This window comes from Alexandromys fortis, unplaced genomic scaffold (assembly GCF_014885135.2).
Source record: "Alexandromys fortis isolate MF-2015 unplaced genomic scaffold, M_Fortis_MF-2015_v1.1 scaffold_2_1_26212458, whole genome shotgun sequence".
NCBI classification, from domain to species: domain Eukaryota; kingdom Metazoa; phylum Chordata; class Mammalia; order Rodentia; family Cricetidae; genus Alexandromys; species Alexandromys fortis.
The window spans coordinates 800,453-821,867 of NW_026067930.1; the positions used below are offsets into that span (position 1 = coordinate 800,453).

Below are 21,415 nucleotides of genomic sequence, written 5' to 3' on the forward strand. Positions count from 1 at the left end.
ACAGAAAGCGATTCGTGGTCTTCCCAACAGCCTTGGGGCCCGCTCCATGTCTTATTTTTTTTTTTTTTGTTTTGTTTTGTTTTTTTGTTTTTCAAGACAGGGTTTCTCTGTGGCTTTGGAGCCTGTCCTGGAACTAGCTCTGTAGACCAGGCTGGTCTCGAACCCACAGAGATCCGCCTGCCTCTGCCTCCCGAGTGCTGGGATTAAAGGCGTGCGCCACCATCGCCCAGCTCCACTCCACGTCTTAAGCCTCTTGATTCTATCCCTTCCTCCCACTCCACCCTTCTTTCACAGTGTCCCTCACCAGCCTGCCCGCTAGGCAGTAGACTTAATTTTAGAGACATGCATGCTTTGGATGGGAAAAGGGCTGACTGACTTCTGTAGCTGTTCTGACATCCTGAGACCCATCAATCACGACCTAGTCCAACAGCTGTCCTTCAGGAGGTCTACCTGTGTCCGATTTTCCTTTTCACCAGACACAACTCCAGAAGAAAGATCTCACCACATCCTTGCAGCCTTCAGGTAGCAAGGCCCAGACCTGCCCAGCCCCAGCCTGCAGCAGGTGGCTGATAGGGTCAGCGGGGTCAGGGGGCCATTCTGAGGCCTATATCTGCCTTCAGTATCACTCTCTTCCCAGCAGCTGTTACCATCTGTCCCTAGCTGGGTCTTCTACTCCATGGTTTTGAGGTTTGGTTGGTTGGTTGCTTGGTTTTCTTTTGGTTTTTCTCTGCTGTTTTGGTTTTGGTTTGTTTGTTTGCTTTGTTTTCTGAGATAGGGTCTCTCTAAGTAGCCCTGGCTGTCCTGGAACTCAATGTATAGACCAGGAGGACCTTGAACTCAAAGACATCACCTGCCTCTGCCTCCCAAATGCCAGGATTAAAGGTGTGTGTGCTCCCACTGTTGTCATTACAATAGAAGACACACTTATCTGCTGACTAGTGTGGTGGACGGTGGACGCGGGCCTGTGATTCCAGTGTGCCTGGGAAGTGGCAGATCTCTGAGTTCAAGGCCAGCCAGGGCTAATCAGAGAAACTCTGTCCCAAAAACCAAAAAAAGAAAAAGACCCTAGGACTCAGCTGGATGGTAGTGGTGGTGGCACATGCCTTAATCCCAGTACTCAGGAGGCAGAGGCAGACGGATCTCTGTAAACTACAAAGAAACCCTGATTCAAAAAACCAAAAAAAAAAAAAAAAAAGAAAGAGAGAAAGAAAGACAGACTCCTCTCCTCTACTCTCTATCCCACTCCTATGGCTTTGTGGGCTCTGCACTGTTTTCACTGGGACCCTCAGTGCACAGTCTGGTAGATGCTGAGTGTTGAGGTTGCCTCATAGCCAGGGGTGAGAGCTCCATCTCACAGCAAGTGCTTGGCCTTCAGCGTAATGGGGAACAGAGTACCCCAAATCACAGGATTCCAAGGACAGTTCCAGGCCTTTTGCAGGTGAAGAATCTGTATTGGTTTCAGTTTTCCAGCCTAGAATGTAACTCAATGTCTTTCAATACAAAGCTATGCAGTTTTCACGTGTATTGCATCTTCTGGGAATACCAACACCCACATAAAGAAACTTTCTGTTTAGTTCAGAAAGCACATTCCTCCCCTTCCTCAGTCTGGAGACCTTCTGTCCTTTCCCCAGGGCATCTGACAGTTCCATAAAGTCCTCATTCCCAACTATTTCTTTGTATAGTATTGCTTGTTTTGGATTTTCAGAACAGGGTTTCTCTGTGAAGTCCTGGCTGTCCTGGAACTCACTCTGTAGATCTGGCCTTGAACTCATCGAGAGAGATCCACCTGCCTCTGTCTCCTGGGTTCTGGGATTAAAGGTATGTGCCATCACTGGCTAGATTTTTTTTACAACGATTTATTTTGTTTTTACTCTATGTGCATTGACATTTTGCTTGCATGTGTGTCTGTGTGGGAGTGTTGGATCCCCCTGGAAATGGAGTTAGATAGCTTTTGAGCTGCCATGTGAGTGCTGGAAATTGAACCTGGGTTCTCTGGAAGAGCAGCTAGTGCTCTTAACCACTGAACCATCTCTCCAGCCCCCTTTACCACCATTTCTAGGTCATGCCTTCTTTTGGCCTCCATGGACACTAGGCATACATATGGTACACAGATACTCAGGCAAAATATCCATGCACATAATAATAATTAAAAATTTTTAAGGTAAACTTTACAAGCTAGGTATGGTGCATAAGTCTTTGACCTCAGCATGACAGATGCAGGCGGATCTTTGTGAGTTCGAGGCCAACCTGGTCTACAAGAGCTAGTTCCAGGACAGGCTCCAAAGCTACAGAGAAAACCCTGTCTTGAAAAACAAAAACAAAAAAGTTTTTCAAATATAAACAGGTTGTGTGTGCTTTAATTTCTAGAGGAAGTGAAGGCAGCATTACATAACACCTGTAATAGACAGGCAGGTAGACTCCAGGACAGCACGGTCAGTGCCTCAAGTGCCCCAGTGCCCCCAGCCAGCAGCCACATACTGGCTGTAGTCCTGGGAACCCACCCGAAGCGGTCTGTAAATAAGAACACCGACTGCCTGGGCGCCCACACTGTGCCTGCCGCCTAGAAGGCTTAGAAGGCCCAACACAAATTCCGCTACCTGATGGCACCTTGCCTGAGCCCGTCGGACTACAACTCCCAGGAGGCCTAGGGTCGAACTACCGGTTCCATCAAGCGCTACTGCACGTCTACCACCAAAGGGGCAGGGTTAGACATGCGCGCAGAAGACTGGGTGGAGCCTGCGTATTGTGGGTGGAGCAAAGTAAGTGGGCGTGGTCCCAGGGAAGCGCGGGAAGTCCAGATTTCCGCGGCGGTATAGTGGCTGTGTAACTATGACCCTGGAGCAGGAGCTTCGCCGTGAGTACTTTGGGGCGTGCGGAGCACAGGGTGCGGATCGGTTCCCGCGTTAATCCTGATCCTCTCTTCCTCCCGGCAGAGCTGAACAAGGCCAAGGCCAGGGCCCAGAGGAATGGGCAACTGCGCGAGGAGGCCGTCTACTGCCACCAGCTGGGGGAGCTGCTGGCTGGCCACGGTGAGCCGCAGCGGGCGAGGAGTGGTGGCTGGGGATGGCTGGATGATGTCGCACCGTGAGCACTCCATTCCCCTCTTCCGGCAGGCCGCTTCAAGGAAGCTTTGGAGGAGCACCAGCAGGAGTTACATCTGCTAGAGAGCGTCCAGGACACCCTAGGCTGCGCAGTGGCCCACCGCAAGATCGGAGAACGGCTGGCAGAGATGGAGAATTACTCAGCTGCCCTGAAGGTAGAGGGCCTGCACTTCTGGGGTGTGTCTTCTTGTTGTGGAGAGGGTCGGTATGCAAATAAGCATCCCACAGTAGCTGACATGGTTGTCAGCCATACCGTTATGTCTGCTTCGGGTGCTGCCTGGCTCTTGGTAGGGGACTGGAGCATGAATGGGTTTGTGACAACTGAACTTTTAAGGAACTGTGGTTTTTGCTCTGTGGGAAGAGGAAGAATCAGGACCCATTGCTGTTGGGAGCAACACTCCAGGCTGTCCTTAGTGGTCTGGCTCCAGGGCAGAGCAGTTGTCATCATAGACAGTCCCTGGTGCAGAAAAGATGCGACAGTGTGTACAACTAAACTCCGTCGAAACTCGGGAAACAGAAGGTTCTCTTGTACAAGGGTAGCTTCCCCTGGGGTCAGATTTCTGGGTTTGCGTGAAGTGGGATTATTTCAAAACTTTCTCTTCCTATGCTAGCACCAGCATCTCTACCTGGATTTGGCTGCTTCCCTGTCCAACCACACTGAGCTGCAGAGAGCCTGGGCCACCATTGGCCGCACCCATCTAGATGTGTATGATCACTGCCAGGCAAGAGATGCCTTACTTCAGGCACAGGCTGCCTTTGAGAAGAGCTTAGCTATTGTGGATGAGAAACTAGAGGGTAGGTGCCCCTTCCCTGGGTTCTTCCCATATCCTGCTTTCTGGGCCCTTACTTTCCAGGGACTTTGTTGCTTACCAACTTGATCCTGTCAGGCACCTGCTTTTGTTTGTTTGTTTGTTTTGGTTTTTTGTTTTTTTGAGGCATGGTTTCTTTATAGATTCAGGGCCTGTCCTGGAACTCTTTCTGTAGACCAGGCTGGCCTCGAACTCACAGAGATCTACCTGCCTCTGCCTCCCGAGTGCTGGGATTAAAGGCGTGCTCCACCACTGCCCGGCAGCATCTGCTATTTCTATGTATACTCTCTGCAGCAGACTGCTGGTTCCCTCAATACAAGATGGGATAAAGGCTGGGTGGACCTGACAGCCCCATAGCCAGAGGAGGCAGCTGAGTTCCTAGAGCTGTTGTCTTCCAGGGACACTGACCCAGCGAGAGCTGAGTGAGATGCGGGCTCGGCTCTACCTCAACCTGGGTCTCACCTTTGAGAGTCTGCAGCAGACAGCCCTGTGCCATGACTACTTCAAGAAGAGCATCTTTCTCGCCGAGTGAGGCACCATCCCTATCCCAAGAGGGTGCAGGTGGTCCCCTGGGATCCTTCCAAGAGGACAGCTTGTCTAAGTTGTCCACTTTCCATTCACGTCTGTGCTGCAGGCTGAGGGAAGCAGGTTTTGGCCTGAAACTGCAGCATGGTGGGGCTGGGGCCTAGGTGGTGTTAATAGCCGTGACTGGCTGGGTATCAGCAGCACCACACGTGTTTCAATGTCCACTGTTCCAAAGCTGGTGGCCACTGGGCTCTCTGAGCTCCTGTTGCCCCATCCTCCACAGGCAGAACCATCTCTACGAAGATCTCTTCCGGGCCCGATACAACCTGGGTACTATCCACTGGCGCGGAGGACAGCACTCTCAGGCCATGCGCTGCCTGGAGGGGGCCCGGGAGTGTGCACGCGCTATGAAGATGAGATTCATGGAAAGTGAATGCTGTGTGGTAGTGTCCCAGGTAGCTCTCGAGTCCTTGTCTGCTGGGCGTGGGCCTTAGCGAGTCTGTGGGCCTCACTTTTTTTTCTCTTGCCAGGTACTCCAAGATCTGGGGGACTTCCTAGCTGCCAAGCGAGCCCTGAAGAAGGCCTATAAGTTGGGCTCCCAGAAGCCTGTCCAGAGAGTGGCTGTCTGTCAGAGTCTCAAGCATGGTGAGGCTGCAAAGGGGGCCTGGAATTGAGCCCCAGGGATGAGAGAAGGACTCTGCTCTCCCAGCAAGAGAGACCCAAGCTTAAGTTTTGGGGAAAGTGGCAACTTGAATACAGGGTAGACTTTTGCCCAAGCCCACTGTGCAGTGTGTCTGGGCCACTAGAAGGTGTGTGGGAAACTGACTGGCTTTATCTCAAAGCCACATCAGCCGGTGGGTACTGCAATGGCATGCCGTAGCCCAGAAACCGACGCTGATGGTCATTAGTGTTCAGATCTTCAAGCTAAGTACTGTTCAAAAGTCCCAAGTGGCCAGTCAGTTACCTCGGTACCCCTTATACCAATGGTCCATGAAGGCACTTTCCCCTGCTCCCAAGCTCCCTGCCTAAGGGAGTGCGGCTGGTGGGTGGTTGGCTGTGTGGTTGGGACCCCGTGTTGTGTTGCTGTCTCACATGAGACTTTTTCCATCAGTATTGGCAGTGATCCAACTGCAGCAGCAGCTGGAAGAGGCTGAGGGCAGTGATCCTCAACGTGCCATGGCTATCTGTGAACAGTTGGGGGACCTTTTCTCCAAGGCGGGGGACTTCCCAAAGGCATCAGAGGCTTACCAGAAGCAGGTGAGTGTCCCCCTCACCCCGAGCCATCCCCGGGGGCGGGAGGAAAGTGCCAGCAATGTGTGAAGTGTGGGTCTGAGCCTTACCATGCTGCCTCTCCAGCTGCACTTCGCCGAGCTGCTGAACAGACCAGATGCCGAGCTGGCTGTCATCCATATCTCCCTGGCCACCACGCTGTGGGACATGAAGGATCACCGCAAGGCTGTGCACCACTATGAAGAGGAGTTGAGGCTACGCAAGGGCAATGCCCTGGAGGTGACGTGCCCTTGTTCCCACCAAGAAAGAGGTGGCTCTTTCTTGAGCCCACCATTTTCCAGGGGCGGGTGTGAGTGGATGCCCCTGAAAAGGTTGTTCCTTCTGAAGACTGTCATGGTCTGTCAATTGGCGATAAGACAGGGACAAAGCACATCTTCTAGCTTACGGCTGGTCAGCTGGATGCGCTAGGCAGCCACCAACTTTGCGCTTCTCTCTCTGTTCCAGGAAGCTAAGACTTGGTTCAATATTGCGCTGTCACGTGAGGAAGCAGGTGATGCGTATGAGCTGCTAGCACCATGCTTCCAGAAGGCTTTGAGCTGTGCCCAGCAGGCCCAGCGCTTCCAGCTTCAGGTATAAACATTGGATCCCCAAATAAATCCAGCTCCTAGCTTTTGAACTTAAGACCTTACTTGTGACCTATATATCCCCAACCCTTTTTTTTTTTTTTTTTTAATTTATTTTTTATTTTTTTTTTAAAGATTTATTTATTTATTATGTATACAGTATTCTGTCTCCATTTCTGTCTACAGGCCAGAAGAGGGTGCCAGATCTCACTACAGATGGTTGTGAGCCACCATGTGGTTGCCGGGAATTGAACTCAGGACCTTTGGAAGAGCAGGCAGTGCTCTTAACTGCTGAGCCATCTCTCCAGCCCCCTCCCCAACCCTTTTTGTATTTTCGTTCTGAGGCAGAGTCGCACTAAGTTGCCCAAGCTGACCTTGAACTTAGAATCCTCCTGCCTCAAGCCTGTCTTTGCTTGCACTAATTGCTCTCTGTGTTACTGTGTTGCTATTTGTTCCTGAATGGATGTCTCTTCTCCTCAGAGACAGATCTTACAGCACCTTTACACCGTGCAACTAAAGTTGCAGCCCCAAGATGCTCCTAGCACTGAAACTAAACTGCAGAAACTGAGTATGGCAAAAGACACAGAGGAAGAAGAGGAGGAGGAGGAGGAAGAGGAAGAAGAAGCCAGTGAGGCTCTGGAGACCAGTGAGCTGGAGCTCTCAGAGAGCGGTGAGGGCCAAATGCTGCCTCGTGTGCTGGGTGGGCTGCACTTGCCTCTTCTGCCTGGGTCTGCTCTGAGATGTGCCTGGGATGGACTGGTCTTCATGGACCATGAAGCCATGTCTTCATGGAGCCTGCTGGGGACTCAAAGGGGTGGAACAGCGCAGTTGGGAAGGGCAACCAGCGCTTCTGTGGAAACGATTGGAGGAGGCTGACAGCGTATATGGAACAGGAAACCTAGTAGTCAAGCTCTCTGGGGAAATCACTGGTCAGAGGCAGTCAACACTGCTGTGATCCAGCGGCTGCCTCGTGTTCTTCAGCCCCTGGGTGTAGTGGAGTAGTGAGCTAGAAGTGGGCAGCGGTGGTGGTGACGATGCATGCCTTTAATCCTAGCACTCGGGAGGCAGAGGCAGGTGGGTGTCTGAGTTCCAGGACAGCCAGGGCTACACAGAGTAACCCTGTCTCAAAAAACCATAAATCAACAAATAATCCATAACAGAAGCGGGCTTTTGGTGGAGTGAGGCTGGGATGGGAGTCCGTTTGCTTTACCTGGCTACACAGCTCACAGACCCCAGCGCTATACTTCCCTGCTTTTGGCTGCTCTGCCCTAGGGGTCAGGGGAGATAGCAGGCTTTAGGCTAAAGGTCAGTGGCCTTACTCTTCTAGAGGACGATGCTGACAGTCTGTCTCGGCGGCTGGAGGAAGATGAGGAGCTTCAGGGCTGTCTGGGCCGCCGGAAGATAAACAAGGTGAGGACAGCTCCCCTACCCCCTCCCTGCTGCCCAATACCACTGCACCCGGCTGTGCTCCTGCCCCACCCCCTCCCTGCTGTCCAACACCACTGTACCCTGCTATGCTCCTGCTCCTCACGCTCCTGCCCCATGTCCTGCCCCGTGTTGGGGCAACTGCACTTACAGTGGAACCGGCGCAATGACATGGGAGAGACCCTGCTGCACCGAGCCTGCATTGAAGGCCAACTGCGCCGTGTCCAGGATCTTGTGAGGCAGGTGGGCCAAAATCCCCAGCGAGATCATTGAGCCCTGGCTTCCTCGGGGAGCTGTGGGCTGTGGCAATATCTCCTTTATTGCTTGTTTTTATAAAGAGACAGGATGTGTAGCGTCCCTGCTGTGGGTGAATGGGCTGGCCAAGTCAGGACAGGAAGGGACAACAGATTTCTGGCTTCCTCCCTCCTGTCCCAAGCCCTGTAGTCAGGCACTGTCTGTACCAAGGCGCAAGACAGTACATGGCCTAGGAATCTATTGTGATAGTGCAGCCAGCAAGGCACTGGAAGGGCCAGGGTACATCCTCCTCTTTTTCTTTTGTAATACCTAAAGAGGGAAACAGTTACACCAAGGAGTAGACCTTTGAGGCCCAGGGCCAGGACATTTCTTTGTCCCTAGGGCCACCCCCTCAATCCCCGAGACTACTGTGGCTGGACACCTCTCCATGAAGCATGCAACTATGGGCATCTTGGTAAGTGGGGTCAGGCCGGGCACATGGTAGATATATGAGTCAGGAGGCAAGAGAGAATGGTTCTGGGAACTGAGTCCATATGGTCTTGCCCCCAGAGATCGTCCGCTTCCTCCTGGACCATGGAGCAGCAGTAGATGACCCAGGTGGCCAGGGTTGTGACGGCATCACCCCCCTGCATGATGCCCTCAACTGTGGCCACTTTGAGGTAGCTGAACTGCTCATCGAGCGAGGGGCATCTGTAACTCTCCGTACCAAGAAGGTGAGCCAGGGCGTGAGCCGGGCAGGCAGGGACTGTAATGGACTCTATTGTTGCTTTTGCTCAACTGAGTACCACACAGGGCCTCAGCCCCCTGGAGACGCTGCAGCAGTGGGTGAAGCTGTACTTCAGGGACCTTGACCTTGAGACAAGGCAGAAGGCAGCATCCATGGAGAGGAGGCTCCAGTTGGCCTCCTCAGGCCAAGGTAAGCAGGGCCTCCCCTATCTCCTCGACTCTTGCCCTAGAGGTGGGGGTCCTCTCTCATGATCTCTTCTCTCTTCCTCAGCGCCCCATGGCTCCTCTGCCCTCCAGAGCATCCTAAGTAACCATCTCTTTGATCCTGAGACTTCTCCTCCCTCAAGCCCCTGTGCAGAACTTTCCCTGTGTACCCCTAGACGTCCAGAGGTCTCTCCGGCCCCTGCTAAGGTCTTTGTGGAGGAAACTGTGTCTGCTGTGTCTAGACCTCAAAAAAACAGGCTGAGGCCAACCAGCAGCAGTAGCAGCTCAGAGGACGAGGACAGCGTGGGTCCCTGCAGGCCATCTCAGAAAAGACTGAGACCATCCACCAAAGCACAGCAGGATGAAGCCCAGACCCCTGAGCCATCATCCAAAAGTAGAGAGACGGCCACAGCAATTGCTTGCCGCTCTGCTTACCAAGCTGCCATCCGAGGAGTGGGCAGTGCCCAGAACCGCCGTCTGGTACCTGGACTGCCTCGGAGCTCAGATGAAGTCCCTGCCCCTAAGGCAGCGCTCATTCCCGAGGAGGAATTCCTGGCTGGGGAATGGTTGGAGTTAGATACACCTGTGAGCCTTCGGAGCAGGCCCAGTGCCTCAGGGTCAGACTACGAGCGATGCTCTGTCAGGCGCCGGGCTGGTGCCAAGCAGAGTCGCCTAACATGTCTCGATGATTGGGGCACACGGACTAAAGCAGGAGATGGCAGCCCAGCTGCAGAGCCTCCAGAGAGTCCCAGCATGCCTAGGACCTCGGGACCCACCAGGGAAAATTGCACAGCAGGCCAGCCTTTGGTGGGTGCATGGCACCGTCTTTCCAACTTGAGACAGGTGGGGGTAGAAAACTCTGGTTTCTGACTGTCCTCTCCCTGTGTCCTTGCCTGCTAGCTTCTGGTCCAGCCTCCTCCCATCCGGATTCGAGTTCAAATTCAGGATAACCTTTTCCTCATCCCTGTCCCACACAGGTAAGGCATACATGTGCCCTCTCCTATTCCCAGACTCCTCTGTTGGCCACGCAGCGCTGCCTGGGCTGTCAGCAGTAGGCTACACAGCACCCTCGTGTGACTATCAGGATGGGTGTGTGAGAAGGACTCCTGGCTTGACACCCTGCTCCCTTGAGCCCCAGGGAGCCCTCCACAAGCTCAAGCGGGGATCCCTAGCACAGTCTAAGAAGGTTTTGTTGGCCTTAGAAATTGCTGGAAGAGCAGATAGTCGCTGGGCTGCACAGATAAGAGGCTAGTTATCTGGAGGAGATGCTAAGCACCACAGTAGGACCCGGCGCATCTGAGCTCAGCATGTCGTTCTTCTCTGTAGCAGTGACATCCACTCTGTAGCCTGGCTAGCAGAGCAAGCTGCCCAGCGCTACTACCAAACCTGTGGGCTACTTCCAAGGCTCACCCTACGGAAGGATGGAGCCCTGTTGGCTCCGCAGGACCCCATCCCCGATGTGCTGCAGAGTAATGACGAGGTGGGCAGCGGGACAGGGCCACGGGCACAGGCTACCCCTCTTACTCGGCTCTGCAGGGCTGCTCACCAGATACACATTCTAGGTGCTGGCCGAAGTGACCTCATGGGACCTTCCCCCGCTGACTGACCGCTACCGCAGGGCCTGCCAGAGCCTGGGGCAAGGTGAGGTAGCTCTGCCTAGGCATGAGGAGCTGGGCATGTAGTCCCCACTTCCCTGCACATACCCATGTCTGGAGAAACCTGTTACATGTGTACGTGTGGGTGACAGGTAGGAGCAGACAGCTCTGAGATCATGGACTCTTGGAATGAGAATTCTGAAGCAACCTAAGACACAGGGAAAGGCAAGGGATGAGTCCGGAGGGGCTAGAGGTCACCAGGAAGCTTGTTTCCAAGACCGGACAGTGTGAGTGTGGCTGACAGAGATCAGAGCCCTCCAGATTTATATGCAAGCTCCTGTGGTACTAAATCCAAGGCTTGTAGGAAAGGGCTCAGGATTACCTCCTGGGCAGCTTGCTTTGCCTGCAAGACTCCAGGACAGGTTCAAGCTCTGACCCCGCCAACCCTATATCTATCTCTTCTCAGGGGAGCATCGGCAAGTGCTGCAGGCCGTGGAGCAGCAGAGTTCAAGCTCTTCGTTTAGTGCCTGTTCCCTAGCTTTGTGCCAAGCCCAGCTCACACCCCTACTGCGCGCCCTCAAGTTGCATACGATGCTCCGGGAGCTGCGCCTTGCTGGGAACCGACTAGGAGACGCCTGCGCTCCTGAGCTGCTGGCGACCCTGGGCACCATGCCTAACCTGACCCTCCTTGATCTCTCTTCCAATCACTTGGGCCAGGAAGGTCTGCGCCAGCTTGCGGAAGGCTCCTCGGGCCAAACCGCTCTACAGGTAAAGACCCAGGGTGCAGTGGGCCAACACCGGCAAGGCAGTAGTATTCCCACTGAACCGTTCACAGGTGCTGTGGTGGAGCTGGGAGAGCCGGGCAGTGCTTGGCCCTTGGATGGGACCCATGCAGAGACCAGACTCTGTGGGGAGGTGGGCTCATGGGTATCTGGGAACTCAGTACCCAAACCATGTCTTCTATAGAACTTGGAGGAACTGGACTTAAGCATGAATCCACTGGGAGATGGCTGTGGCCAGGCCCTGGCTTCCCTTCTGCGGTCCTGCCCCATGCTCAGCACCCTGCGCCTGCAAGCCTGTGGCTTTAGCCCCAGCTTCTTCCAGAGCCACCAGACTGCTCTGGGTAGTGCCTTCCAAGGTAAGATGACCAGCTAAGTGTATTCCCTTGAGCAGAGGGACCCCAGGATGCAAGAACCTAGCTTCTGAGGGAAGGACCAGTTCTTGTGAGCACCGCAGTCATACATCTGGGTTTAGCAGGGGCTCCAACAGAAGTTGGTTCTGAACCAGCATTGGATTCTCAGGACCCATCCTGGTCCCCACACACCACATGAGTCTCAGAAAGGCCATGTCTGCCCTCAAGTCCGTTTATACCTCTGAATTAAACTTTCTGCTTTCCTGAGGCAATTTTAACATGAAGCAACCTGATTCAGTGACATCCTAGTACAGAGGGCTGGGAACTGGGCCACCCAGAGGAGCCCAAAAGAGGGAGGGGCTTGGAATTAGGTGGCCATGGTCAGAGCACTGTCCTAACCTCCATTCACAGATGTCCTCATCCCCAGCAGACAGCCATGGAAATGGGGAAACTGGGCTCGGGAGACTGGACATAAGCCTTAGCTTCTCAATCTCCCAGACAAAACGCAGGGGTAGCCCCGGGCCGTGGTGGTGCATGCCTTTAATCCCAGCACTCAGGAGGCAGAGGCAGGCGAATGTCTGTGAGTTCGAGGCCAGCCTGGTCTACAAGAGCTAGTTCTAGGACAGGCTCCAAAGCTATAGAGAAACCCTGTCTCAAAAAACAAACAAACAAACAAAAAAAAAAACCAAAAAAACGGGGTTGGAGAGATGGTTCAGAGGTTAAGAGCACTGTCTGCTCTTCCAGAGATCATGAGTTCAATTCCCAGCAACCACATGGTGGCTCACAACCATCTATAATGGGATCTGTCGCTCTCTTCTGGCCTGCAGACACACATGCAAACAGAATACTGTATACATAATAAATAAAATCTTAAAAAAAAAAAAAAAGAAAGAAAGAAAAATTCAGAGGTAGCAGTTTCTTTTTTGCTTGTTTGTTTTTCAAGACAGGGTTTCTCTATGTAGATTTGGAGCCTGTCCTGGAACTAGCTCTTGTAGACCAGGCTGCCCTCAAACCCACAGAGATCCGCCTGCCTCTGCCTCCTGAGTGCTGGGATTAAAGGTGTGTGCCACCACTGCCTGGCTGGGTAGCAGTTTCTTTAAAGGCTTCACAAGGTTTCTGGGGTCAGAACTCTAGGGTAAGGAGAGGGCAGTGGGTATCTGTATGCCTTGACGAAAGTTCTTGCCCTGTACAGACACTGAGCACCTGAAGACCTTGTCCTTGTCTTACAATACGCTCGGTGCTCCTGCCCTGGCAAGGGTGCTGCAGAACTTACCGGCCCGTGCCCTCCTACGTTTGGAGCTTAGCTCTGTGGCAGCCAGCAAGAGCACCCTGAGTCTCATGGAGCCTGTTATCAAATACCTGACCAAGGTATGAGGTATGGAGGGGACTGCCAAGCCAGAACACAATGTTCTGTTCATTGTAGGCCCCAAACCCAAGGTGCTACAGCTGAATCCATGCAGTACTGTGCAGAATTTGAGGAGAGGAAACACCCATGGGCTCCTGGGACGGTATTACTTCAGACAAGTTACAAGGATACACCAGGCTCCTGTGATTTTTTTTTTTTTAACTTTATGTGCATTGGTGTGAAGGTGTCAGATCCCCAGGAACTGGAGTTACAGACAGACAGTTACGAGCTGCCATGTAGGTGCTGGGAATTGAACTCAGGTCCTCTGGAAGAGCAGCAGTGGTTGTGTAACAGTCCTAACTGTCCTGGGACTCACTTTGTAGCCCAGGCTGGCCTCCAACTCATGGAGACCCACCTGCCTCTGCCCCCCAAGTGTTGGGATCAAAGGTGTGCGCCACCACTGCCCAGCCAGCAGCCAGTGCTCTTAACCGCTGAGCCATCTCTCCAGCCCAGCCCTATGATCTTTATAAGCCATCTGTAATCTGTAGCCTGGAAGAGAGGTTCCTTTTCATCTCCAAACAGCTTTCTCAGGTGTGGGTCTCTGCCGGGAGGAAGGTGGCTAGGTGCCCACTAGGCATGGCCTTTTGCCCTGTGCTTGTGTCTAGGAAGGCTGTGCTCTGGCCCACCTGACCCTGTCTGCAAACTACCTGAGTGACGAGGCTGTGAGAGAACTGAGCAGGTAACACACCTTCCCGCAGCCACCTACTGTCCCGTGAAGGACCCTGATGTGAGAGATGGGTCAGGGCGTCTCCTCTTTCTGACTTCCGCTGTCTCCGGGGATAGCTCTGGCAGGCGTCCTTACGTAACCTCAAGTCTGTCATTCGAGAACTTTTCTCTGGTCTATCCTTTATTTTCCTTGGTGAAGTGTTTCTTCCTCCACCCCCCATCACGCTCCTGGTGGCTCGGCTGTCTTTCAGGGCCGTGTCAGCTTGTTCAAAGGTGGCCATAGTAGTCTTGCCTCTAACTAGTGCTGTGCCAAGCTGGACCAGGAGTCTGGATTCTGCTAGGCTTGGTCCCTGCCTCCCAGAGCTGTGGGTTCGTCCGGGTCAGCCTTCCCTGGTAATAAAGCTAGGGCTTTCCCTGGACGCTCAGCCCTTCACTTCCCATGTTATTCCAGATGCCTCCCTTGCTGCCCCTCACTTGTCTCTCTGGACCTGTCTGCCAATCCTGAGGTCAGCTGTGCCAGTCTGGAGGAGCTCTTGTCTGCCCTCCAGGAGCGGCCCCAAGGCCTCAGTTTCCTTGGCTTGTCAGGTAAGAGCTGGAAGCTACAGGGTCTCCTACCATGTATCACCTAACGCAGGACTTACCCTCCAGAGACCTGTCAGAGGAAGGGGCAGTCACTCTAGGAGGCTGTCCTGGTGAAAGGCAACTTATGGTGTAACAGGGCCAGGGGTGAGAGACTGCCTCTGGTTATTCAGAATATGGCAGGAAAGAACCAGATATGGCTCATACCTGTAACCCAGCACGAGGGAGACTCTGGCAGACTACTTCAAACAATGTCCTGAGCTACATAGTGAAGCCCCGCCTCAAAAATAAATATTTTTTTATTTTATGTGCATTGGTGTGAAGGTATCAGATTCCCAGAAACTAAAGTTACAGATGTGAGCTGCCATGTGGTTGCTGGGAATTGAACTCAAAAATAAATAAATAAATAAAAGGAGACTCTGGAGATGGTCAGCGGTTAAGGGCTACTCTTCCAGAGAACCCCAGTTCTCAGCACACACATGGCAGCTCACAACCTCTGTAACTCCAGTTCCAGGGGACGTGAAGCTGCCTTCTGGCCTCTGCAGGCAGACTAATTTCACATGGTACATAGGTGGACGTGCAGACAAAACACCAGTACACACACAAACAAATATTTATTATTTATTTGTCTTTTTGTAGGAGAGGGTTTTTTTTTTGTTTTTGTTTTGTTTTGTTTTTTTGAGGTGGGGTTTCTCAGTGTAGTTTTGGCTGTCCTGGAACTCTGTAGACCAGGCTGGCCTCAAACTCAGAGATTTGCTAGCCGGGCACTGACAGTGCACACCTTTAATTCCAGCACTTGGGAGGTAGAGGTAGACGGATCTTTGTAAGTTTGAAGACAGCCTGGTCTACAAGAGCTAGTGAACTAGTTCCAGGACAGGCTCCAAAGCTACAGAGAAACCATCTCGAAAAACCAAAAAAAAAAAAAAAAAAAAACAAAAAAAAAAAAAAAAAAAAAAAAAAAAAGGAAAGAAAAACCTTAACAAAACAATAAAAAGCATTAAGAATTGGGACTGGAGAGATGGCTCAGGGATTAAGAGCACTGGAAGAATAGCTAGTGTTCTTAACCTCTGAGCCATTGCTCCAGGCCCAATGCTTTTTTAAAAATAAGTAATTTATTTAACTTTATTTTATGTGCATTGGTGTGAAGGTATCAGATTCCCAGAAACTAAAGTTACAGATGTGAGCTGCCATGTGGTTGCTGGGAATTGAACTCAAGACCTCTGGAAGAGCAGCCAGTGCTCTTAACCTCTGAGCAGTCTCTCCAGCCCTGTTTGCATCTATTTTTAAGAGCTTTCAAAAAAACAAAGATTTACTTGCTTTGTGCAAGACGTGGTGGTGTGTGCCAGATTAATGATATGCACGATTAATTTAGATTAGCTGACAGCTAGGGCTATACAAAGACCCTGTCTCAAAACAAAAAGATTTGCTCAGTTTTCTTTTCTTTGTATGAGTGTTTTGCCTGTATGTGCACCATGCACATGTCTTGTAACCCTGGAATTGAATTATAATTGTGGGGTCAAGGAACCCAACCAAAAGCTCCTACAAAAGCAGTTCATACTTTTTTTTTAAATTTATTTTGTATGTATACAGTGCTCTACCTGCATGCCAGAAGAGGGCACCGGATCTCATTACAGATAATTGTGAGCCACCACCATGTAGGGTGCTGGGAATTGAACCCAGGTCCTCTGGAAGAGCAGCCAGAGCTCTTAACCGCTGAACCATCTCTCCAGCCCCCACACCTCGTTTTTTTAAGGTGCCATCTTCCAGATACTTGGTGACTTTTCAGATAGGCATGCATACTCTTGACTGCCTAGGCAGTTTCACAGGTGTTCTGAAAGTGAACTGGAAGATTAGAACCTCTTGATTTGCATGACAATACAGGGCTTTCTGGGTCGGGAGAGTAGCAAACCAGGGTCCAGTACAGGGAATTATTTCCTCGTTCTTGTGGGCAGGAAGATGACTGGAATCCAGGTGCTACCAGCTCCACTAAAGGACTCTCTTTGCCTCCTTCCTGGTAGGGGGCGTTACCCACACCCTCCCTGCTCGTAAATGAGCTTTGTTACCACCAAAGCGTTCTCCACCTTAGAGCTGTACCGGTGGACTGGCCAGGCACTGCCTTGTTCAGCTGAAATTTGATAAAACCTGAGCATCTCCCCGCTTCCTGCACCCTGGTACTTCTGGCACCTGTGCCATTTCCTACAGCTCCCTGATACCCTGAGCCTACTGGTATCTCAGGCCTAATGATCGAGTCCTGGCAGTCAGTAGCCTCCAGAGATCCTTGGGCCCACTAGATACAGATTTCAAAGCCTTGTTGGGTACATTTTACATTGGGGCAAGCCAAAATGTAGGCTCTGAGGTACGGCATGAGCACCACGCCTCCTGTGTGTGAGATGGAAAAGTCTGCCTACAAGTTAAACCTACTTCCCCCTGCCCCCACAGGCTGCTCCATCCAGGGGCCCCTGAGCTCCGACCTCTGGGACAAGATCTTCGTGCAGCTGCAGGAGCTGCAGTTGTGCAGCAGACACCTGAGCAACGGGGACCGAGACGCCCTGGGTGCGAGACTGCCGGCCAGCGCCTGCTCACTGGACCAAGGTCCCAAGCTCTTCTTTAAATGCTTCTGATCCTGGCCCTATCGTTTCTGCCCCCCCCCCCCCGAGGAAAAAAAAAAGAAACTTTAATAAACTAAGCGCCTGTCCCATTTGTGTGTCTGTCTGGGAAAGGGGTGGACGATGTGACTTAGATCCTTAACAAGCGCTGCTGCCCCAGAGCGCAAGCTCAGGCACAGAGGACGAGCGCCGACCCACTGATTGGCCTTGCTCTGTGCGTAGGCTTAAGTTGGGAGAATGAGCGCCGAGCTGCCGATCGGGCTTCCCGGCAGGCGCAGGCGGAAAAAGCGAGCACCGAGCTGCTGTCGCCATCTCCGGGATTCCAAACGCCCCAGGTACGCGGCAGCTATGGCTGGGTCCCGCAGCATAGGAGCCTTTTGAGCTAAGAGGCCCGATCCCGTCTCCTTTGGGCTCAGCGGCCCTTGCCGCGCGGTCCGTGTTTCAGTAGTCGGTGGGCGCTGTCAGGTGGCATTACTGGCTCGTAGCTCAGGTTTCCCTGACTGTGAGGGTGCTCACCTTTCTCCGGGGACTCCGCAGGCTGTTCCTAGCTCCTGCGACCTCAGTATCTCAGGCTCCTCATCGGGCCACTCCATCTCAGTTTGCCTACCTTCCTTGAATTTTAGTTTTCGCCCAATTTCAAAACCTGAGGCGGGTTTTAACTGGTTAAGCCACTGACCTCAACTTCCTTATTGGACAAGACCTTCCCTGGGCCCTGCTTCCACCCTTTCTAGAAGGCATCAACCAACAAGCTTGCCTTGGTTCATTCCTCCAGTAGCTCCCACAGAATTAGGGTGAAACCCTCCTCCACTCACACTCCCCATAGCCCTAGACACCCAGTTCTTCTAATTTCCATTGAAAGGTGTTGCAACACTGGGCCCTTCCCCGAAGCTCAAGATGCTACCCCGATTCTTCCATCAGCTGCTCTTCCCTACCTTAACCAAGCTTCCAGGAAGGACTCTCCTGGCTACCCCATGACAGTCCGTAGCATCCTTTGTTGTTCCTAAGAGAGTAGAAAAGCTATTCACAAAGCACTGACACACCCCCGCCAGAGCCCTGTTCTTGAGGTGTCAGGGACCCCTTGAGTTAGTGTTGGCTTTGCTTCCCAGGTCTCTGTGCTGTAGCTGCCAGGGCCTGCAGGATGTTTCACGGAATCCCAGCTACTCCTGGCGTTGGAGGTGAGTGTAGCCTAAGCAGGAAGAAAACGGAGGGGCCCAGGCTTCCCCTGCTGCAGGGACTGTTGGGGAAGGGACCACACTGCCACCTCCATCCCATATTCATAGGCCTTGGGGGTGGCGAGTGCCAGAGCCTTTTATGGTGGATTCTGAGGGCCCAACAGTGCCCTGCGGGGTAGAGACAATGAACTGCAATGTGGCCAGAACCTCTGGTATCCTGAGCATCTCTGGGTTTCCAACCCTAGGCTGTGAAGCACGCAGACTTTTATTTGTACCATGTAATAGTTCTATCGACAAAGTATGATCACCTTGCTGTGGGTGGAGAGCTAAATCCAGTGTTCAGTCTGTAGGCTCTTAGAGGCAGTACTGGTAGGAGGTGAGGCTAGAACCCCTATTCTGTAGCTCCCTCTGAGCTCTTTGGTACATGGCACGGGAAGTAGCTGAGATGGGACAGCCCCAGGGTCGTCTTGTGATCACCTGTCAGCTCCCGCCTGCTCTGTTGCAGCCCCTGGGAACAAGCCGGAGCTGTATGAGGTAAGTAGTAGATATTTAACTGGCCACAGCCACTGCAAACACCATGTGACAGTCGCTGGTTCCGTAACTACCTACTGATGCTGGCTGTCTTGCCCACTTTCCCAACAGGAAGTAAAGCTGTACAAGAATGCTCGGGAGCGGGAGAAGTAAGTCAAATATCTGAGCACACGCATGCGCCCATCCGGCCTCCGTGGCAGGCCCAGCGGTCTCCTCCCAAAGCTACCACCACACCAGTGGTTGGGGAGGAAATGGGGTCAGGCTAGGGAGACAGTTCCTGAGGATTATCTACCAGGAATGGAGTGAGGGGTGGGCTGTAATGTGCCATTGCTACAGAGCAGCAGGTGGCTGCCCTGGGTTCCCCGCCTCAGAGCTGTGCCCTGACGGATGGCTGTGTCTTAGGTATGACAACATGGCGGAGCTGTTTGCAGTGGTGAAGACCATGCAGGCCCTGGAGAAAGCGTACATCAAGGACTGTGTCACCCCTAATGAGTGAGCAAGCCTGTGGCTTCAGGTGTTCGTGGCCACCAATTCTCAGAAGCATGTTTCTCCCTTCCCTGACGCTCATGGGTTCAGTAGGCAACACAAATGTAGGTCCAGGACTTAAGCTATGGGGTAGTCCTGGTGGCTACCAGCTTCGGGGCCATGTTAGCCAGGGACATTTTGTAAGGGTGAGTATGGTTCTGCCCTCGGGAGGTGAGCTGCCGCCTGGGGACAGCATAGTCTAAGATATCACTGTCCAGCATGGATACTGGCACTTTGTTCGGAGAGGACAAGCCAGTGTGGCTGGACCAGGAGCTGCCCGGTGGTAAGGGATTTCTGACACCTTGGTCTGAGGTGAATAGAGTAGACATCTGGGCTCTTGTGCGGAGTTCCTGGCCAGCCCATGCAGATTCTTTGTGATAGTTATGGCTTACCTCCCTGCTCTTGTCCAGAACTCTCTTTGTCTACAGACCCATTAGGAAGTCTTTGGCCCTCTTGGCCCTTCCATGAAAGCTGCTGTATCTAGACTTGCTGAAGGGGAGCACAGTGAGCCAAGCTAAACACTTCTCAGCCCCCAGCAGCAACTGGTCCTCTCCCTAGATACACTGCCGCATGCTCCAGGCTCCTGGTCCAGTACAAAGCTGCCTTTCGGCAGGTTCAGGGCTCAGAGATCAGCTCCATTGACGAGTTTTGCCGGAAGTTCAGGGTGAGTGAACCGGTCCTTCCCTCCATCCTGCAGGAAAGGTGTGGTGGGATGTGGGGATAATACCCTGGCCTCCTGGAGGCCCGGTGATGCCCTGAGACCATGCCTGTGCCCCTTAGCTGGACTGCCCACTCGCCATGGAGAGGATCAAGGAGGACCGACCCATCACTATCAAGGACGACAAGGGCAATCTCAACCGCTGCATCGCAGATGTAGTTTCGGTGTGTCCTACAGCTCCTGGGAGGGCCCTATGGGGACTAGGGGGAAGGAACTACCAGCCTGGGTCAGTCATGAGTGTGTATTCATGGAGTTCCTGGTGCTAAGCCGTAACCTGGGAGGGGTCGCCACAGCTGTGGCTCAGGAGAGAAGCATCCATAGAGCCCAAGTCCCCCATGACTGAGTTCGGGACCGGGAAGGGAAACAGACACGTGATCTACTCTGGCAGGGCCACGGATTGAAGGGGTTGTGTACCCCAGATTCCCACACTACTCTCACAATTGTGGTCCCCAATGTGTGTAGACCCAGAAGGTCGGTAACCTAGGCAGGTCTTCGGTGTAGTCCTCAGGCAGAAAGGAACCGCTAGTATACAGTGTGGAGAGGAAGATGGATGGGACCGTGGCCCTGTGACAGGTCTGTAGGCCGCAAAGGGTCTCTGCACCACTACTGAATGGGATCCCTAATGCATGTGTTCCCAGCTCTTCATTACAATCATGGACAAACTGCGTCTGGAGATCCGCGCCATGGATGAGGTGCGCGAGTCGGGCAGGGAACCCGGGCCTGGATGGAGGGGAACAGAGCAAGGTAGGTAGGGTCTCAGCCTGGCCCTCGTCTCTGTAGATTCAGCCGGACCTACGGGAGCTAATGGAGACCATGCACCGAATGAGCCACCTGCCTCCAGACTTTGAGGGTCGCCAAACAGTCAGCCAATGGTGAGTGGCTGTCCTGAGCAGGTGGAGCCAGCCCCGTGGTGACATCATAGTCCTACTGCTCATACGCTTGCCCCTGTGCCCCTAGGCTGCAGACCCTGAGCGGAATGTCCGCTTCTGATGAGCTGGATGACTCCCAGGTTCGCCAGATGCTCTTCGATCTGGAGTCAGCTTACAATGCCTTTAATCGCTTCCTACATGCCTGAGCCTCACCCAGGCCGGAATGAGACTGATGGAGATGTACCGCCCCAGTTCCCCAGTATCTACGCCTGTCCTAGATGTCTGTGTTGTCAACGGGTTACCCCCAATAAAGATCTGTCTGACCTTCCTGCTATGGGCAGCTATGGTGAGCCCGCCCTGTGTCATCTATCTGACCTCCTGACCTTATAGCCGAGCCCTGCCTCCTGGAGGGACAGAACCCCTGAAGCCACTGCTCCTAAACCAGCAAGGTGTCCTGGCCCTTTTACTCATCCCACACTTAGAGCTGCCTCCATAGGAGAGGCTAGCTGGGTAATTATAGGGGCAAGGTAAGTCCTCGCAGTTCCTGGAGTGGGGAATACATAGACTGGCCACTGGACCAGATGTGGCTAGAATCTGGCAACCTGGGTGGCTGCTTCCTTGCCCACCATCACTACCTCCCTAGCAGCACCTGAGTTTCCATAAATTCAATCCAGACCACAGGTAGTTCTCCTCCTCCACTGTACTATACTGAGTATGAC

General features: G+C 52.9%; 2 protein-coding genes across 7 annotated transcripts; both read left to right on the plus strand.

Annotated features, from left to right (window-relative positions):
• The first annotated feature begins 2,780 nt into the window (after positions 1–2,780).
• Positions 2,781–18,733, plus strand: Tonsl (tonsoku like, DNA repair protein). Of its 5 annotated transcripts, XM_050144901.1 has the most exons (30): positions 2,781–2,854; positions 2,934–3,029; positions 3,114–3,256; positions 3,713–3,896; positions 4,309–4,438; positions 4,719–4,890; positions 4,966–5,080; positions 5,547–5,692; positions 5,792–5,944; positions 6,170–6,295; positions 6,769–6,958; positions 7,616–7,698; positions 7,867–7,956; positions 8,350–8,422; positions 8,518–8,681; positions 8,761–8,884; positions 8,966–9,705; positions 9,799–9,875; positions 10,225–10,378; positions 10,461–10,539; positions 10,960–11,261; positions 11,460–11,631; positions 12,818–12,993; positions 13,636–13,709; positions 14,148–14,281; positions 16,715–16,867; positions 17,104–17,216; positions 17,988–18,056; positions 18,559–18,587; positions 18,696–18,733. In XM_050144901.1, exons 1-28 carry the CDS (start codon positions 2,830–2,832, stop codon positions 18,000–18,002), a joined length of 4,203 nt encoding a protein of 1,400 aa, XP_050000858.1. In that variant the 5' UTR covers positions 2,781–2,829; the 3' UTR covers positions 18,003–18,056; positions 18,559–18,587; positions 18,696–18,733. The 5 variants fall into 5 exon arrangements, with proteins under 5 accessions (XP_050000858.1, XP_050000860.1, XP_050000859.1 ...); XM_050144903.1 differs by lacking the exon at positions 18,696–18,733 and having other exon boundaries at positions 18,538–18,588; XM_050144902.1 differs by lacking the exon at positions 18,696–18,733 and having other exon boundaries at positions 18,559–18,588.
• Positions 17,143–21,024, plus strand: Vps28 (VPS28 subunit of ESCRT-I). Of its 2 annotated transcripts, none has more exons than XM_050144943.1 (10): positions 17,143–17,216; positions 17,988–18,056; positions 18,559–18,587; positions 18,696–18,733; positions 18,987–19,076; positions 19,668–19,773; positions 19,890–19,991; positions 20,466–20,519; positions 20,608–20,699; positions 20,785–21,024. In XM_050144943.1, the coding sequence occupies exons 2-10, from the start codon at positions 18,020–18,022 to the stop codon at positions 20,900–20,902; spliced, it is 666 nt and encodes a 221-aa protein (XP_050000900.1). In that variant the 5' UTR covers positions 17,143–17,216; positions 17,988–18,019; the 3' UTR covers positions 20,903–21,024. The 2 variants fall into 2 exon arrangements, with proteins under 2 accessions (XP_050000900.1, XP_050000899.1); XM_050144942.1 differs by having other exon boundaries at positions 17,157–17,216; positions 18,538–18,587.
• The last annotated feature ends 391 nt before the right edge of the window (positions 21,025–21,415 follow it).

Excerpts from the sequence above, each read along its gene's own strand:
- Vps28 (XM_050144942.1), top strand. The coding sequence starts at position 18,020 with ATGTTTCACGGAATCCCAGCTACTCCTGGCGTTGGAG. Across the intron at positions 19,077-19,667 it reads GACTGTGTCACCCCTAATGA|ATACACTGCCGCATGCTCCA; the intron begins GTGAGCAAGCCT and ends TCCTCTCCCTAG. Across the intron at positions 20,520-20,607 it reads AGATCCGCGCCATGGATGAG|ATTCAGCCGGACCTACGGGA; the intron begins GTGCGCGAGTCG and ends TCGTCTCTGTAG.
- Tonsl (XM_050144901.1), top strand. The coding sequence starts at position 2,830 with ATGACCCTGGAGCAGGAGCTTCGCC. Across the intron at positions 5,081-5,546 it reads CTGTCAGAGTCTCAAGCATG|TATTGGCAGTGATCCAACTG; the intron begins GTGAGGCTGCAA and ends TTTTTCCATCAG. Across the intron at positions 12,994-13,635 it reads TTATCAAATACCTGACCAAG|GAAGGCTGTGCTCTGGCCCA; the intron begins GTATGAGGTATG and ends GCTTGTGTCTAG.